The sequence below is a fragment of the Periplaneta americana genome, chromosome 10, assembly GCF_040183065.1.
Source record: "Periplaneta americana isolate PAMFEO1 chromosome 10, P.americana_PAMFEO1_priV1, whole genome shotgun sequence".
Classification (NCBI taxonomy): Eukaryota; Metazoa; Arthropoda; class Insecta; order Blattodea; family Blattidae; genus Periplaneta; species Periplaneta americana.
Window position 1 is genome coordinate 90,644,337 of NC_091126.1, and position 18,719 is coordinate 90,663,055.

Sequence of the window (18,719 nt, forward strand, 5' to 3'; positions counted from 1 at the left end):
AAAATCAGAATAAAACATGCTTCGTGTTAACATGTACAGTGAGGGACATAATTGTTGAGCAGGCCAAAATGTTTCAAGATCTGTAGCACAATTCATAAGAGATTGTAGTTTTAATTCCATCTCAGTATAGATATGTAATATTTAAACAGAAAAGTGAAGCAAATATCTCGCAACATAATATGACCGAAAACTTTCGGTTCAGAGCATGTGCAATGTGGCATTCCTTGACTTAGAAAAAACTCCAAGTCACTCAACTATTAAGTCCCTCACAGTGCACTTATATTTATATACAAGTTCTTATATACAAGTGCTCTCTCTCTCTCTTTTTCCTCACGCATATATTTACAAAGTACGACCAATTCACGCATCAGAAAGCAATCTTTATGATTACAGTTGTGCTGATAAATAATAATGTAACATAGGGTCAAGTGAGGTAAATGTGGGACAAAAAAACAATATTTAAGTATCTTTCAAATTCATATGAAGGACAGAATATCTATTTAACAGTAGAACTGCTGGATCAAATTCAATACCTAGAACAGGAGTGGCAAAGACTCTCGCACACAAGAGCGACCTCGTGAAGAGTGCTATCCATAAGGAATGTTTATGTATCTCATGCCGAGGATGATGGAGGGATGAGTGTACTGAGCAAGGGTTGAACAACTGAGGGGTTTGGGGGAAAAACCAGGTAGCTCCAATTTTTTTTTCATTTTTGAGTTATTTATGCACAGAGGACAAAAAAATACACTCTATCGTTTAGTCGAACAACCAAGTAGTTCCAAGAATTACATTCACAGTTATAATGCATTTTGGACCTGCCTCTTTCTGTACATGCTTATTGTTTGGCAGTAAGTTTTTCTTCATTATCTCGAAAAGTACTGAATTGGAACTGCCTGGTTTTTCCCCCAAACCCCTCAATTGTGGTAGTGCGCCATACTTGTCAATGTTCAGAAATAACTTTATTATTGAAAGAATCTCAATAAATAAACAAATTGTATCCTATTTGATTTATTTGTAGTATGATAGTAGTAGAAATAAACCTGTGTGTATCTGTGCAGGGAATTTATTCTTAGAACAACATATTTTATTTCGAAAAATATACAGTACGTACCTAAAGCATGTTGCTTAAGGAAAATTAATTGAATCTTTCTGGCAATCGAAATTAAGAACCTACAAGAACTTAGTTTTTTTTAACAACAGAATATAACAAGGCCAATAACTGTTACTTTATCACAGTAAATAGATATTTAATATGATTTGCACACTGCTTTAGTCGAAATGTACTAAACTAATATTCGTTTCATTAAAACAATTCATGAAAATTATTTTCTGGATGAATGGGTTTTCTTTGTTTCTTAATTTATTTCCGCAATATCCGGATTAAGATATTTTAAACCTGTAACTGAATAAATCCTGCTATAATTGCAAATACTCCTCCTATTGATAGCTTTCATTTTGTATCAATTATGTTTGCTCTCAGTCTTGGCGTCATACACTTCATTGTAGAGAAAATCTTTCCACAAGCGTATGTACTACCAAACATGAACAGTACATATGCTGCAAATTTGCATAATGTTCTTTTAAATCATGTTTTCTGCACATCACGTGCTTCTTGCATATTATACATTGGGCATTTCCCCATTTTGCATTACTAAAAAGGAATGTCATCCACCACCAGTCGGGGTTAAAAGGGTTCGAAGATTTGCACTTCTCTCCTTCCATGTACACCCTTGCTTAGTAGTCTTTCACTCGTCAGGTGCGCTTGGTAACAGTGGAGCACATACAAACAAGTGACATACTACTACTGACTCCTAAGTGCAACTTGCTCATATGTGCGTCTATTGCCATTCCTGACCTAGAACCACTAAGATGGACATTCTAACTGCTGCAGGAAAAAATGCTGATAATGAATCCAGTAAATATGGTAGCATAATTTTTATTGTTCCTGTTAATTTACATTATCAATCATGAAATATAAGACAAATAAACTAACCTTTCAGATGTCATTATTCATTTTAAAATTACAGAACTTAATTGACATATAATCATTACATATAACACAAGCATTTAAATCTTTTAGATGTTGTTATTCATTTTACTACAACTTCGATTATAAAACTTAACATAAAAATTGAGTGGTTCACTTAGGGAAGAGGACAAGCCACAAATCCTGATATGCAGAATTTCTCTTTATTTCACTGGAATATGTGAAGAAATATCATCTTCAGGTTAAATTGACAACATATTATTCCAACAGTATAATTCACATTATGTACAAGTTGGTATTTATGATCACAGACGGCAGAGCATTCCAGCTGATGTAAATATCTTAATTGTGATTTATCCCCTTACCTGACTAAACCTCTCAATTATGACTGTGGTTTCAGTATTCCTAGATACAATAGGTACATTGTGGTATATTTGTAATATTTTCCGTCCATAAAGGTTTTTGCATTTACAGCACCAAATATGTTTTGTAGCTACATTTCTTTATCTGACACTGTTGTCTCTATCTCCTTTTGTAAGTACTTCTTCATCGTAGTCATCGTCATTGTCAATTCCAATTTCACTGACTTGTTCTTAGTTTCTATGTACCCTGCCTGGAGTTCTTCTGCAAGCCTGAGAATGAAATTCCACCAGCTGATCTTTCTTGTTACATTCTTTTAAATTATCTTTGAATTGATAGCTCCCAAATGAAGGATGTTATGAAATGCATGAACTGGCAGTCTACATGTAGCAGAGCAAATGGAATAATTTATGTTGTCATGATATGGTCTACAACATCAACAGCATGTATTGTTGTAGAAGCTGCATGTTTCAGGAAATGTTTTGGTATTATTTTATATTTCAACCTCAGTGGAATGTAATGTACAGATGGACAAAATATGTGCATTTATCTTGCAGCTTATTCCAAGTTTCACAATTGTGAAGAAGTTGTCCATACTTACATTTCATCCTTTTCCTAGATATGGTGCTATGAATTCTTTGGAAGTGTTTGATAAGCTGGCCTTAGCTCGCCTTTCCCGAGATAAGGAAACCATTACAAAGAAACTTTGAGGTAACATCCGTAAGTAGCCAGAAATTTATGACAAACTTATCTGATTTGTTTGGCATGAATTGCAAGAAGGGGCATAATTTTTTGGCTAGGAAAGATCTGCTCGTCTACAGTAACAGTTACAGCTGGTCCTGGCGAACTCAGCCAATCATTTTACTGTGGCTCACTTGGCTGATGTGTCTGTTGTCTCACAGGTATTACGACTTTCTTTTCCTGCTCTCAGCTGGCAGTAGTGCTAACCCCCAGCCTATGCACGTATTATCTCATATGTCTCGTATCCTTGTTCTTCCTGCCTTCTAATTTTCACTTCCTGTCATGTCAGTCAGAGCCCTTATTGGTACATGAAATGACGTGTTTTTGAAGTGTTTACTTTAAAGTTTCGTAAGTAGGAAGTGTTGAAAGTTATGTTATCAGAGCCCGGATGTTTAGGCATTTATTTTAGTTAAAATAGGCAGGCATATAGGCACTAAAATAGTAAAAATAGGCAGTGAAATAGGAATTTATTATTCATGGAAACAGATAAAAACAGACAAATACTTAATAAACTATCCCATATGGTACTCATTTTCCTTGGTTACATGTCACAAGATGCTTTTTTAAGTTGTCAACTGTCATAGTGAGCCACCTGTCAGAGAGAACGTTTTCCATTGTGGAAAAAGATCTTTCTACTGCTACTGAAGTGATTGGAGCAAACTTAAAACAATTTATTTCAGAAGGACTGTCTCTACATTCTTTCAGAGATCAGGAAAAACCGACTGTGTATTGTCTCAAAAAGAGGGGTGTGAGAAGGGATTAGAGACTTCAAAGTACGCGTGACTTGTGCATGCAAGTGACAACAGTAACAGGACCTGGAGACTTGCTTTTAATACTTCCCTCATCCCCTTTCTTTCGCTGGTAAACCCCGAAGTGACTTGAGCACTGAGGGTTCTACTGTGCAAACATCTTTGTTAAGTGACATAAAAAATGGAATTGGTAGGGGAGAAAAGTTTACGACTTCTTGGAAACATAGGTATTGCTGGAGAATAAGATTCTCAGCAAATATTTGTGTGAGATGAATAAATATTTTTAATTTGTACAACCATTCTGTTTTGTTTTTTGATATAATTTATGTGTGGTTTATTTTAAATGCATTAAAAATATATAAAATGTACAATAACAATGTAAAAAGGCTAAAAAAGGCATTTAACCTTAAAATAGGCAACGGGAGCTAAAATAGGCAAAAAAAGGCAAAATAAAAATTGGGCCTACTGTCCCCAAATGTGTGGAAACGTGTTTATCTCTAATAGGTCTTTTATACATACACTTTTATACAGACACAGTTTAAAAAGGGCATTTTGCTTAACATCAGGGCTCTAGTTATTAGTGTTTGATTTTTTCTGACATGTTTACGTTAAAGTGTTATAAGTTGTGTTATTAGTGCTTTGATAATGTCACGACATACATACACATTAGAACAAAGAATTTTTATGTATGATACTATGTGATTACAAATTCTTGCAGGGAAGTTAAAAGGAGATTTTTAATAAAATTCCCCAATGTGCATTCTCCACACAGAGATATAGTGTGTTTATTTAGTAAAAAAAAAAAATAGGGAAATGGGATCAGTTCTCAGTAAGAAGCGACTGATAAACTGGCATGTGCTTACTGAGAAGAAAAGAAGCTAGTGATAAACTGGCATGAGCTGAGAAGGAACTAGACGAAGTTGGAGAGATTATAACATACTCCTCAAAAATTTCTCCACTGACTTGCACAGGAATCACAAATTTCGAAAACCTCGACTTGGAGAGCTACCAAACTTTTAAAATTGAAACCTTATCCTGTAGTCACTATTGTCCAGGAATTGCAGCCACATGATGATCAGCATTGGGTAAATTTCTGCAATTGGATTTTTCAGAATGATAATGATGGTGTAATTGATCCACACTTAATATTCTTCTCTAACAAAGCGTGGTTCCAGTTACATGGCCATGTTGTGTCACAGAATAACAGGTATTAGAGCTCAGATAAACCTGATTTTATACACGAAATGCTCTTGCATGTTGAGAAAATTGTGGGTACGGTACACTGTGAGTGCATTCAAAATGATAGGGCCAATATTTTTTTAACAATAATACAGAAAGATATCAGTAAAAATACTCGCACCATTCTTTGAACAATTGTCTGATATTCAATGTCAGTCTGCATTTTTTAGCAGGACTCTGCCACAGTGCACATGGCTGAACATTCATTAAATTTAATTCATGAAATTTTTAAAAACAGAATCATTAGTGCAGGATTATGACCCCTCACAATCCTCTGATCTGACTGTATGCGATTTCTATCTGTGGGGAAATCTGAAAAATAAAATGTATAGGACAAACCCTCACATCATAGAAGAACTGAAAGACAGTATCTGGAGGGAAATTGCTGCGATTTCAGAAGATGAACTGATATGTGTGAATTCCGACTTTCTTCATAGATGTCAGAAATTTGTGGATGTAGGACACTATTTTCAACATCTCATGTGACGAGGTACGTGCTTATTGTGACTGCAATTCTAATTTTATATTATGTAAAATGTAATTAAGAAAATGCCAGAGCCTGGGGCACTGGGATAGTATATCCAATTCTGTCAAGAGTCAGCACATTGGCGTGTCTTCAAGTTTGCCGTTGACTACTGGCAGAGTTCATAAGGTGATACTATGTAGGTTAATTGGCAGTTTTCAGTGAATATGTTCCAGATACTTGAAATTAGTGCAAATTTATTTTTCTTCAAGTAATCTGAACTTGTGAGTTTTGTATCCAAATAAAAAACCTTAGAACTTCTTGGAAACTATACTTCTTGAAGAATGGTGCTCCCCACTTTTAGACCATAGTTCATCAAGCTCAATACTTCTGGCTCGTAGACAACGACGCGAATATAATAAAACAATGAAGACATATAATTCTTATAAACTTTCATTCCAGGAATTATCTACAATAAACTTTCATAACTCTGTTTCATTATATTTCTAATGTGCTTCATCATCAATTCATCAATAAATAGGAGTGATGCGCTTGTCACAACACCATAAGAATCATTACACTTTGAATATGATGTATGTCCCATACTTTCTTTCGAGTTATGTGGAGCAAATCTATCTAGAGTGGCAACACCGAAAATCTGTTGCAGTCTACTCTATGATGCCATCCTTACTTAGTAATTTAGTACCTCGATAGAAATGTGGTAGTTTCTCGGTTCCCTCTTCGACGAGAGTGTGTTGATACAGTCTCTGTAGATGCTATTGTTCCTGGTGCTTATGTAGTGTGTGTTCTCTGATTCTGATCACTGCTGGGTTCAGGATCTGAAACTTTCGGAAATGTAGATTCCAATCAAATGTCATTCTTAGGTATAACAGCAGTACAACAACAATGATGATGGTCATAATAATAATAATAATAATAATAATAATAATAATAATAATAATAATAATAATAATATTAATAATAATAATAACAACAAAAACAACAACAAACATTTTACCTTACACTTGTTGAATTAGAGTTGTTTCCATGGATATCAGAGTCGCTATTTTTTTATTGATTGCAGTATCATCAGTATTGTCAGTTATGTCCCCAGTATATGAAGCATCTTCCAGATCTGAATGATCCCCATCATTCAAAATTTTTGCTATATCTTTATTTAAGAGGATCCACTGACATTCCCATAGTGTTTGAACAGACATGTTTATTTCTCACAGCATTATATTCAAACCATAACAAAATAAATAGAACTTCATTTACACGTTTTTTATGGGGTATGAAGAAAAACCCTCTTATGTGAGAAAAAGTGTTAACTGAAATGGGATTTAATATCATCTAAATTAGCATTTTAATAACATGTGATATCTTACAAAAAAATCAGTTATTTTGGACTGCTTGCTTATGTTTGCTTCTGAGGAATAAATTGTGCCCTCAAATTACAATAACTACTCTATAATTTGCTCAGTTACATCAAAATGTTTTAGGTTTGGAGGGGTGGATTCTCATTGTTTAAAATGTCTAGTTTCTTCCTTCTTCATGACAAGCTGTGAAGTGAAAGTTCGTTTACATACTTCTCTTCCCTCTCTGAAAGGAGTCTCTCACTCATGTAAAACTGGTTTATTGAAGATAGCACGAACTGGGATAACTATGTGCGGCTTCGAATTTCCACGAATTTCAGAGAATCGCATCTTAACCACGAACACATGTATTTTCGTGTCCCTATATTTTCAGGAGAAACTTTTTCTTTTTAATCTAGGTATTTAACAGTTCCATCATTTGTAATACGATGCCAGCTTTGTACAAAAATTTACCGACTAAGTCATTGCCCAGGGTGTGCTATGAGGCTGATCTATGCTAAATCCATGATTAAATGAGATGATGGAGAATGCTGGGATGCCACAGGAGAACAGGAGTTCCCAGAGAAAACCCTCGTGTTATCTGGACCACAGGCTTACCCAACACAAGTTATAAACAAGGAGTATGCCAGGGATCGAATTCGCATAAGTGTAAAATGTATAAATGAGATTTCACTGTACTAAGAATGACGGTCATACAGTTCTGATGGTCAGAAAGTAGAGTGGCTCAAAACCTCATGGATTAAAAAATGAATAGGAAAATCCTAGAATTTTAAAAATGATTCACAGCTATGATAATGAGTTACCATTTTTCAAACCAGACTTACACAGAAGAAGAAAGGTTAATAAATAATAGATGTATCTGCCAGAACCTCAATCAGGGGTAATAATACAGATGTAAACATTTATTTGTATAAAATGTAGTCATCCATTTTTACCTCACTTGATCAAAGTAATAACTTCTCAGATTAATATCAGTCACAAATACAGAGCCGAGCATTTATGAGATCCAAGGTAGCGGCCTGTTATCTAGCTGAGGAGCAACTAGACACTATTGTCAGCGCATTTCAAACTGACGGATCGAAGTCAAGCAATGGACTGCATTTGCCACACGTGCTTACCCCTTTCCTGGATCATTCTCCTCAACTAAAGTCAGCTGCGACAGCCGGGATTACCAATGCTTCAGTCCACAGTTTTCAGTTCAATGACTGGTGCGTGGTTTGTACATTCGTACATGACCTTGATCTGCCAGTTCGAAATGCGCTGAGTATAGCGTAAGATGTAGGCATGCACACATGGGCACATTACATCACATCTTTGCTATCTACATATCTGTTGTTGCCAACAATCAACATTTTGAATTACAAACAGCTATTTCAGAACTTCTCAAATTGTGGCATAGCACTGATACTGTCAGGTTCATTATATGACTTAGTGGGCTAATGTGTTGAAGAAAGATCCGGGTTTTTCAGTGGCATCTGAATCAAGTCATAGTTGGAAAATTGAGGATCTTTGTGAAAGTGGATAACAATTTCATAAAAAGATGTGAACAATGAATTGCAGTGAATGGAGACTTTTGAGCAACAAATGTGAGCTAGGTAAGTACAAATTCTAAAATTCTTATTGTAAATGTTGTATCACTGCCAAGGACACAGGCACGCACTTCATGGTAACCAAGCTATAGTTTGGCAGTGATTGGCACCATGATGATTGTGTCTTCGATCACAATAATTGCTTCTCAATGTATATGCATAAATGGAAATGTCCTATAAAATGCTAGGAAAGAAATATTTTGCAACTTTTGTTTGAAATATACATTTATAATTTATTATGAAGACTAGGTCGAAATTTCAGATAGTAGGTAAAATTCCATTTTTAGTGCAGAGGTCTGAAACTGTACAGTGCAGATCTATGTGGAAACAAAATGGTGGATGCTTTAATTCGAAAATTGTCCCTACTCCCTCTTTCAATAACTCCCCATTGCATATAGGTGAAAATAATATTCAGGGCATGGTTAATGTTTTAAATGAAACCAACCTGCAAGAACAAGTCACATCTATTATTTAAGTCTTCTAATTTCAATATGGTGGAATCCCTTTCAAATGTTGTTTCCATTTGTACCATCCATGAGCATATCTGCAAATAAAACAAATTACACTACAGAATTTTTTTGTTTGTAACTTATATTTTGTACCACAAGAAAAATGTATACAGGGTGAAATAAAACCTTACACGTTTATTTATAATAATGAATTGAAGTGAAGCAAACGAAAAATGTATTTTGTATTCTGTTCCTTTGTTTATTGTTTCTGGGGAAAGAAAAAACTTTCTGAACCCAATTTGATTGTACATATCAAGGAAACCCCTTAACTTTATGATGTAACCTATATATACTCTAAACTATTCCAATCATAATAAAATATTTTGATAATAGTTTTTCTAAAAGCTACTTAAAAGTTACTAAAGTACACAATTAATAAATTTGTTAATCAAATTAATTTCAGTACCAGAGGGAGGCTAGCAACAGGACATATACTCTGATCAGACAGGCAGGTTAAAGTGAGAGTTGTTACATAACGTTTAGTGTGCTAGTAATTGTTCTGCGGTATTATTATTGCTATCCAAATGATTAAACCCTATTTTACTCTTTGGTATATTAGGGTTGTAGTTTGTTACATGTGAAATACAGATAATATACAATTTTAAAGCAGTAGTAGTAGGAATGAGTCACAGTTACAATATAAATACATTAATTAACAGACAGTAAACAATACTAAATACATTGTACAAAAATTACGTTCAGTTAAAAATTAAATACATAAATTAGAAATTATAAACGAAAGTGTGGAGATATTGCAAGAATATACCATAAATTTGCAAATTTATACACCTCAAAATCTGTGCTTCAGTGGCTGACCATGATAATATCTTTGAAAAATATTGGAGTGCAAGAGGTCAAATGACTTTATTGTCAAACGCCTGGCATTAGAAAACAACAACAACATAATTTTAAACAATAATAAAGAGATAATGCACAAAATTGACTTAGTTACAAATTAAACACCTAATATATAGGTAGTAACAATAAACAATAGGAAAGAATATGGAAATGATATTCATGCTCTGCAGTATTCCAAATAAGTCAATTTATATTTTACTATAAAAATAAAAATATGCAAGAAATTTCAGCTGTTAGGGATATTTTAATTATGTCATTATATATAATTTCCTTAAAAATAAATGCGTAAGATTTTTTTTTTCACCCTGTGCATGTATTTTTATTAATTTATGTTTTTATATTTTTTTTCTTTAATATTTCACATTGCAGGTAATATTTTAACTGTATACTACTTCTTCAAAATTCAGAACTAATTCTGTAACAATATTTCTGTCAGTGTATATTAATTACAAAATCACATCCAGCCTGCACTATAAATAATCACAGTAAATGGTCTAAAATTCATGAAGTATAAATATGGTTGGTTTCTAATAACGAGAATTTGACAACCAAGTCACTGGTTCTACTCATCTGGTATTGGCTTAACTGGAACACATTTTCAATTTGTGCACCTAATAGAACTGCAATGGCGGAATCATTACACAGATGGCTCTAGCTACAACAGAGAAGTTATGAAATGATATATTTCCACTCTTCATTAGGGATCTTCTCATTGTTATTGGTATGAAACTTGTTACCAAAAGAAATGAAGAAATGGTGGATCTGGACATATAATTTTGAATTCATTCATTTTTATTCACAAAGGAATATTTTATATAAAGTAAATCTACTACAAGGGGTCAATGGCTTTACTTCATATGGTGGAAGTCACACTTAAGATTTTCTCTGTCTAAAAAATCCATCGTCTTCAACTGAAATTGATGTTGTATAGCCTGAGTCCAAAGACAAACACAGAACTAGACCACTGAGAATTATAAAGTGCAAACATTATACCTGAAGATTTAACGTCTGACATTCCCTGGGTAGATTCTGAGCTTTCTGCTGCAGAAATGCTTGCCGACGACTTTGTACAGCTTGTTGTGTTTTCTTGTCTATTAACTTAGCCATATGAGTCAAATGTGCTAGAAGAAATTGTTCTGGGAACCATAAGACATTTCCAACCAATGTTACTGCAGGAATCTGTGGAGTAGAAAGTATAAAAGTATAATGTCATAACCAGATTTTTAGGATTTAACTTATTTTGTTCCTTACCACACATCTTGAATATTTTAACACAATTATTCGTTTAATGCATCCTGCAGCAAAATATATGAATCTTATAAATCCTAAAATGTCTAAATTATGCATGTAATCTAAAATGACTGAATGAAGCCTAAAAATGAAGAAAGGCTAAATAAGACAAAAATAACTAAAAAGGTAGGTAATTAATAAATGACAATTATATTTACAATACAAGAAAAATCTTGGAAATATGAAAAATGTAACTGTACTACAAGACTTTTAAATAACTTCATTGCATTGTTTCGATAGTCATATGCCTAAATCAACATGCACTTAAATTATGGTGACATTAACATATTGTCGGCCAAGTTCAATTTTGTGCAGTAGTGGAAGAAGTAGTAATTACTGAAGTTGTGAGCTAACACATAACATTGTTGCGTCAAACATATTCTGGAATCAAGCTACATTTGTACAATTCATTCAGTTGTTCATTGGCATTCCTCAGGTGATGTTCGTTTGATAAATTTGTTATTTATTGACACAGTTACAGTATAGACATGCAGAAATTTGCAGCATCACACGCAAATTTACCTCGGTAATGGACAGGCAACGATTCTAATTTCACAGAAGATGATGAAAAAATCTTCTGTCAAGCTTGTCGATAGTAAGCAGGCTATGCAATAAACAGTTAAATAAATATTAGCTTCCAGACCATGCATTCTGTTGGCGAGTTTCAATAATTGAAAGAGATAAATTCTATCCTGGACTAGGAGTTAAACCTGGATAGGTCAGTGCTTAGAACACCAGCACTTAGAGCGCTGGCAGATTTGAGTTGAAGTTCCAGTCCAACATAGAACATTTCTCTTCCAATTATTCAATATTTATGTTGACTATTATACTTTTACTATGTCATACTACTTTTGCCCAATAAAACGGTATGAAAGGATGTGTGTCAACCAATCATGGCTGTTTATCGCTACAATTTTATCACTTCCTAGCATTTGTTTGTTTTTTTCACTTCCCTAGCATTTGTTTCTTTATTTGCCAGCATTTCAAAATTCAAATTCTTTACTGTACTATAAAACATGCTTTGCGACTGTCATTTGTTTCCTGCATAGATAGTCAACTGAAAATGGCGGCTCCATTCAAACATTTTGGTGAAGCTAACATTAGTGAAATATAATTTAGTAAGTCTATTAATGTTTTATTGTATTAGAGTACTTTATTTCTTCTAATCTTTATATACTTTCTTCTAATCATGTAATAATCAATTAAATCCCACTCGAGTTTTGATTTTCTCTAGATAAATCAAAACCTCTAGTGAGATTAATGTTGATAATCTGATTTTACTCTTATCCACAATTATTTTCGAGTTGAACATGTGACGGCTATTCAGAAATCAACTTCCCATTGGCTACAAAGAAAAAAAAAACACAAACAATGTTACAAACTATTTATTGCCAGGAAAACATTCCTGAATAGTGACATAGTCGCCATATAAATTCAATCACTAGTCACAGTGTGGGACTAGCTTGTGTATTCCTTCTTCATAAAAGCATGCCGCCTGTGTATCCAGCCATGTTTCCACTCCGTCCATGAGCTCCTCATTGTCATTGAGGCAGTGAGTGGCTAACCAGTTCTTCATATTGGGAAAGAGGTGGTAGTCACTCAGTGACAAGTCTGGAGTGTAGGAGGATGTTCGAAAGTTTCCTATGTGTACTTGTCCAATGAAGTCTTTGTGCAAGCAGCAGTATGGGGCCTCGCATTGTTATGGAGGAGAATGACACCCTTGGAGAGCAATCCGCAGCGCTTGTTTTGGATTGTCCTCTGAAGCTTCTTTAGTATTTCACAATAAACTCTGTCAACAATACTCCTTTTTGATCCCAAAAAACTGTAGCCATCATCTTTCGGTTCGAGAATGTTAGTTTGAATTTTTTTGGCTTATTCAGGGATTGGTGTGCATCCACTGCTTTGACTGTTCTTTGGTCTCAGCATTCACGAACTGTACCCATGTCTCATATCCTGTCATAAATCTGTCCAGAAATTGATCACCAACATTGTGGTAATGCTTAAGGAACATTAAGGCCGAGGTCATTCTCTGAGCTCTATGCTGGTCAGTGAGATTTTTCGGCACCCATAGTGCACAGAATTTGTAGAAACCTAACCTTGTTGTAACAATTTCATATAGAATTGTCCTTGAAATTTGTGGGAAATTTTCAATGTTCAGAAATTGTGAAACGACGTCTTTCACGCACAGTTTGTTCAATGTGTTGAATGGGTTCATCAGTCACAATTGAATGTCGTCCTTGACCTTCCTCATTGTGCACATCTTCACGCCCATTCTTAAATTTTCTGCACCAGTCCCGTACAGCACCGTCACTCATAATGTTACCATAAACACGAAACAATCGATGGTGAATCTCAGCAGCGTTAACTCCTTCTGCATGAAGAAATCGAATAACAGAACGGACCTCACAACTCGTAGGAAGAGTAATAATCGCGTCCATTATCAACAGCAGCTGTTTCTCACAGACTACTGAATGGAAATGAGAATGTGAAGCATTATTACATATTTTCTTATGGCTAATGTGCAAGCGCCATCTTCCTGCAACGATCTAGCAATCCACAATCAACAATCAGAAGTTGATTTCTGAATAGCCCTCATATTTTCGAAGTGAATTAATTTCTTTCCCGCCTTTACTTTTTATTTAAACTTATAGTTTAATATTGGGGTCCAACATCCATGGTATCAATGAAATTTGCTCCCATGACATCTTGTGTTGGTGAAAGAACATTTTCAGCATACAAAGTATTGTTGACAGAGAATAGAAAAAGATTTTCACTAGAAAATTTAGACATGTGACTTGTCATATATTATAATCAACATATTTATTTTAAAAAATGTCATATTTCAGTTCACTGATCTGTAAAAAATAAATTGGCTTGGTTTGAATTATATTAACTGAGGTCCCAAATAAAACAACAGCCCAAGTAGCCTGTTTTGCGAAATTGATATTTCTTCACATGTTAGCTGTGCTAAGGCAGAGTGACTTTCTACTGACACGAAATAGTCCAAGTCCATATCTTTATACAGGTTTGTGATGATTCCTTCCTTCATCCCCATGTAACAGTATCCCAAGTCTATCACTTTGGTCACCGTTTCGTTGTCGGCAGCGCGTGTGTTGCTGCACAGACACTAAGTTGATAAGTCTGCAAAATGAAAGTTTCGAGTGAATCGGATAGTGAAATTCGCCTGAAAAAAGAGCTAAGCCTGCAGACTGGAGGAAAAATAAGTGTAAAAAAAAATTAATAAGTGTGGCGAGCAAAACTATACCCAACAACATCCACCAAGAAGCATGCAGAACAAAATGTTGAGTAAAGGTAGCAAGTTTGAAAAATATATATATATATATATATATATATTACCCACAATTATTTCATTTATGCTTTTGGCCATCCAAAATCTTTTGTCTGTGGAGACTGTGAAGAGTCAGATGCCAAAATTTTGGTTGAAAAGAACATAGTTCTTGAAATCTTGAAAAGGAGGAACATACTTCATCAATTAAAAGCGAACGACTAGGAACACTAGAGTATTTTTAGGACGTTATGAAATTTCCTTATAATGATGTTAGATGTAGACTAATTTACTATTTTTTTTTTTGTGAAGTATATTTTGTGCAGACATTTTTTATTGTTTACGTGAATATTTGTTCATTTAGTATATTTATAATAAAGCAAAATTGAATTCAGTATATCAAGGAAGAACCAAAATAAAACAACGTGCCAAATTAAGATTAAATAAGCCTTAACTATTCTGTATCCAACAAGCCCACAAACATTAAAACTTGATGCTACATGCAGTTTGACTATGTAAAACTACAGTATAACCTAAAACATATTAATAAAATGCAACCCAGAAATAAACAATTCAAATAAAACTTCCTCCTACAAAATTAGTTTTATAAACTTGGGCTGTTGTTTTATTGGGCACCTCAATTATTTCATTATTTGTGCAATAAAATACTGCATATTATAATTTTTATAAAAACCTAAAAAGAAGCCTATTTTCTGTATACAGAAAAACTAAAATGGTTCTTAAAAATCCTAAAAATCCGAACTCTAGTCATAACAATTCATAAGAGTTACAAAAATGTCAAGGAAAAGAAAATATTAGAATCAAACGTTTTTTACTCAATATGTAATTCAAATCATTACAGAACTGACATTTACACAGATATAAAGGAAATGTATTCTAATCGAACTTGCGATATTTACACTATTTAAGTATCAACAATGGCAATAATAGTTTCAATAATTCTTGATGAATGAAGTACTTCGATACAGAAAAGCATTCTGACATGTGTATAAATGTAGCCTATACATATATACATAAAGAGAGAAGCATGGTGGAAGGAAGAAAGGGGTATTAGCTGTGCTTTGTTCGACAGCCCATTCCAACTATTGACATGATGATCATAATGAAGCAATAATGGAATCAGAACGACAGGAGAAACTTAACACACGTACGAAAAAATGTCTCCCATATACAAGGTGAACCGTAGGTAATGCCATTAAATTCAGAGGGTTATTCTTTGAGATATTTCAAACAAAAATTTTAATAAACATTATGCTCGTTTTTACTTCCTTTTCGAGAGAAAAATTGTTTTATTTGAAACATTTCACAGCATGTTCTATGAAAGCCATTGATTTAATTTCCAATATGCTCAATAAATCTAAGACAGCAGTGTGTTATGATAATAAATGATTGAAAGAATTTAGTTTTGTCCTTCAAATGTGCAGAAATTTATCCGAACAAATTGGCATCTAAAATTCTTTCAATCATTTATTATCATAATACACTGCTCTCTTAAATTCACTGAGCATATTGCGAATTTAATCAATGGCTTTCCCAAAACACACTATGAAATGTTTATTATAAAACAATTTTTATCTTGAAAATGAAACAAAAATTAAGAAAATTATATTACACATTTTTTGTTTGAAATATCTCAAAGAATAACTCCATGAAATACTTACGGTTCACCCTGTACATACTTGCTGAGATCAAACCATGGTCCCTTTAGTGAGATGCAACAGTCTGACTGGGTTATATAAGAGAAAGAAAGAAAGAAAGAAAGAAAGAAAGAAATAAAGAAAGAGGGAGAAGAGATGAAAAGGGAAGAGAGGGACAGGAATGGAAGAAAAGAGATAGGGAGAGAGATAGAGAAAGGGAAGGGAAATCATCTATTTTAATTGTTTATATATATATATATTGTGTTTACTGAACAAATTACTGAAAAACGAAAAGAATTACCTTTTTGTTTAGATCCCATAATTGTTTGAATAATTTCTTATCAACCACTCCAAATAAGTTGAAGTTCAGCACATAAAGAGCACTTAACTTAACCCATAGGATCAAGTGATCAGAATCTAGCTGTTCCACTGCTTTCATTTCCAGATCAGTGATTGCATTCTTTAGGAAACTATTAAATTCTTCAGCCAGAGATACATTTTTGCTGATAAAACCTTTAGCTCCATCAAATGACTTCTCAACCATTTTCTGTAATAGATAAAAAATATGATAATGGCTGTAAAATAAAATGTCTGAATAGAATAATGTCATCATGAAAAGAGTTAAACTTTCCGATTATGGAAATACACAGAGTAGTATAAAAAGGCAGTTACCAGAGACTGGGCTTAACAGCCGTTTTCTGAACTCTGATGAACTGAAATAAATACGTGGATGACAAATGTATTATTCCTTAACAACTTAAGCACATTATTAAAAAATTGTAATTTATGTACAATAAAATAAATTATGCAAAGTATTGAAACCATGCAAAATTTCAATCAATCAATCAATCAATATCATCTGGATATTTAATTACACACTCGGATTTCACATATTTAAGGGACACAAAAGAAAATTTCACAGTTAAAATAAAGAAATCAGTTTCATTTACGTCACTACATTACGTCACATTACGTCATTTACAGCAGGAGACAGCTTTATACTTTTAAGTTCTGAGGTTTGACACAGAAACAGTCCTGACTGAGGATTTTCATAATATTCCTTCAGTCAAAATTCAAAATAAATCTAAAATCGGTTAAACCTGCCTTCTTTATAATTCCTCTACAATCTCTAACATAACATTGAAACTAACTAATCACTACAGTTTAAATGTCCTCTGGTGCTGTTGAGTATTCAAGAAAATGTTTGCAATTACCAACCAATAGACTCCAAGTTACAGTTCATATATTCAGTATCAATATTGGCCAGAGGGTAACTTTTCTCAGGACGACATTTTTAATACCTAATAATTATACTGGCGGCAGTCTTGTGAATTTATGTAATAAATATAATTCACATTCATTTATCTTAAAAGTTTATTCTTATGCGATGAAATTCTGCATCAAACAATGGAATTTCAACAATAAAAGTTTGAGATGAAGATAACGATAGTAATACAATACAATACAGAAAGTAATACAATCCTAAAAAGATATTCATTTCTTCTTCTTCTTGTTATTTCTTTGTTATGAACATGGAAGGTAGTGACAATCACAAACTGTCTCTGCTGTCTAACTTACTGCGACCGATGCTCCCCACCCCCTGTCTTCACTTTGTGTGTAGCGGGTAGTATTTATATTGCATCATGAATTTGTGATGTTTTGCGATGCCTGCTTTACATGATCTGTGGGTGCACTCCAAGGGAAATGGGACAATAACAATGAGGCACACAGCAGAATCATAACCAAAACCATGGCTAAGAGAATGGTGGCTGTAACTAGGGCCAGAATGAGACACTTCAGGTACGGAGTATTTGTTTCTGTTGTTAGTGTCAGCTTAAGTTGTCCACAATCACGAGCGGCACGATGACTATGACCACCACCACCACTTCTCAGTTAAGTTCAGTGGACAAATATTCAGCAGGAAGGTAAATAAACATTTTGTACAAAAAAATGTAGGTTTTTACTGTATTAGTGTAAAAGGTGAGACTTTGTGTGTCACAAGATCACAAAAATATAATCTTTGAATCAAATATGATTCCAGCAATGCTATTGCTAATATTACTTCGTAATTTATATTTAAACTTGATTTTTAGTGTTTTTAAGTGATTGTTTTTGATCAGTCAGTGTAGTTTAAAGACATACCTGGAGAACTTTCCCAGATAGTAAGTGATTCTCAATTTCCAACAGAAGGCGTTCAAAATTTTTTAGTTTTTCACAGTCCACTCCAAATTTTGAGGGATCATGATGTACTGATTTCACTGTCCGTTTGTAAACAATCCAATGCTCATGGAGTGTGCTGTGATTACTGAGCATTTCATCCAATGTAATTAGCATAACTAAAATATCTCCAAGATGGTCAAACACATCCTGTAAATAAAAAAAATCATAATCTACAGTAACATGATGGATAATGGAAACTAAACTGGTGAAATTCTTCAATGATACCATGAGGAGACTTCAGAGAAATGAAAGATACTAAAAAATCTGAAGCATAAAAATACGCGAAAAAGAATAATATAAGATAAATGGGCGAAAGGAAAGACAAATCCATTATTATAAACGGGTAAAAGAGAGAAAGATAAAGAAGGCGCTCAAATGTCTTTCAGTGTTCTCA

General features: G+C 33.8%; 1 protein-coding gene across 3 annotated transcripts in view; it reads right to left on the bottom strand.

Moving 5' to 3' along the window:
• SWIP (strumpellin and WASH-interacting protein) overlaps positions 1 to 18,719 on the bottom strand; it is an 85,360-nt gene that overhangs the window by 39,237 nt on the left and 27,404 nt on the right. For all 3 annotated transcript variants that reach the window (XM_069837903.1, XM_069837905.1, XM_069837904.1), the window contains 4 exons: positions 18,248 to 18,472; positions 16,407 to 16,652; positions 10,865 to 11,050; positions 8,950 to 9,048 (listed from right to left, as the gene is read on the bottom strand). In XM_069837903.1, the coding sequence (XP_069694004.1) occupies positions 8,950 to 9,048; positions 10,865 to 11,050; positions 16,407 to 16,652; positions 18,248 to 18,472 (756 nt within the window). The remainder of the gene's footprint in view (positions 1 to 8,949; positions 9,049 to 10,864; positions 11,051 to 16,406; positions 16,653 to 18,247; positions 18,473 to 18,719) is intronic.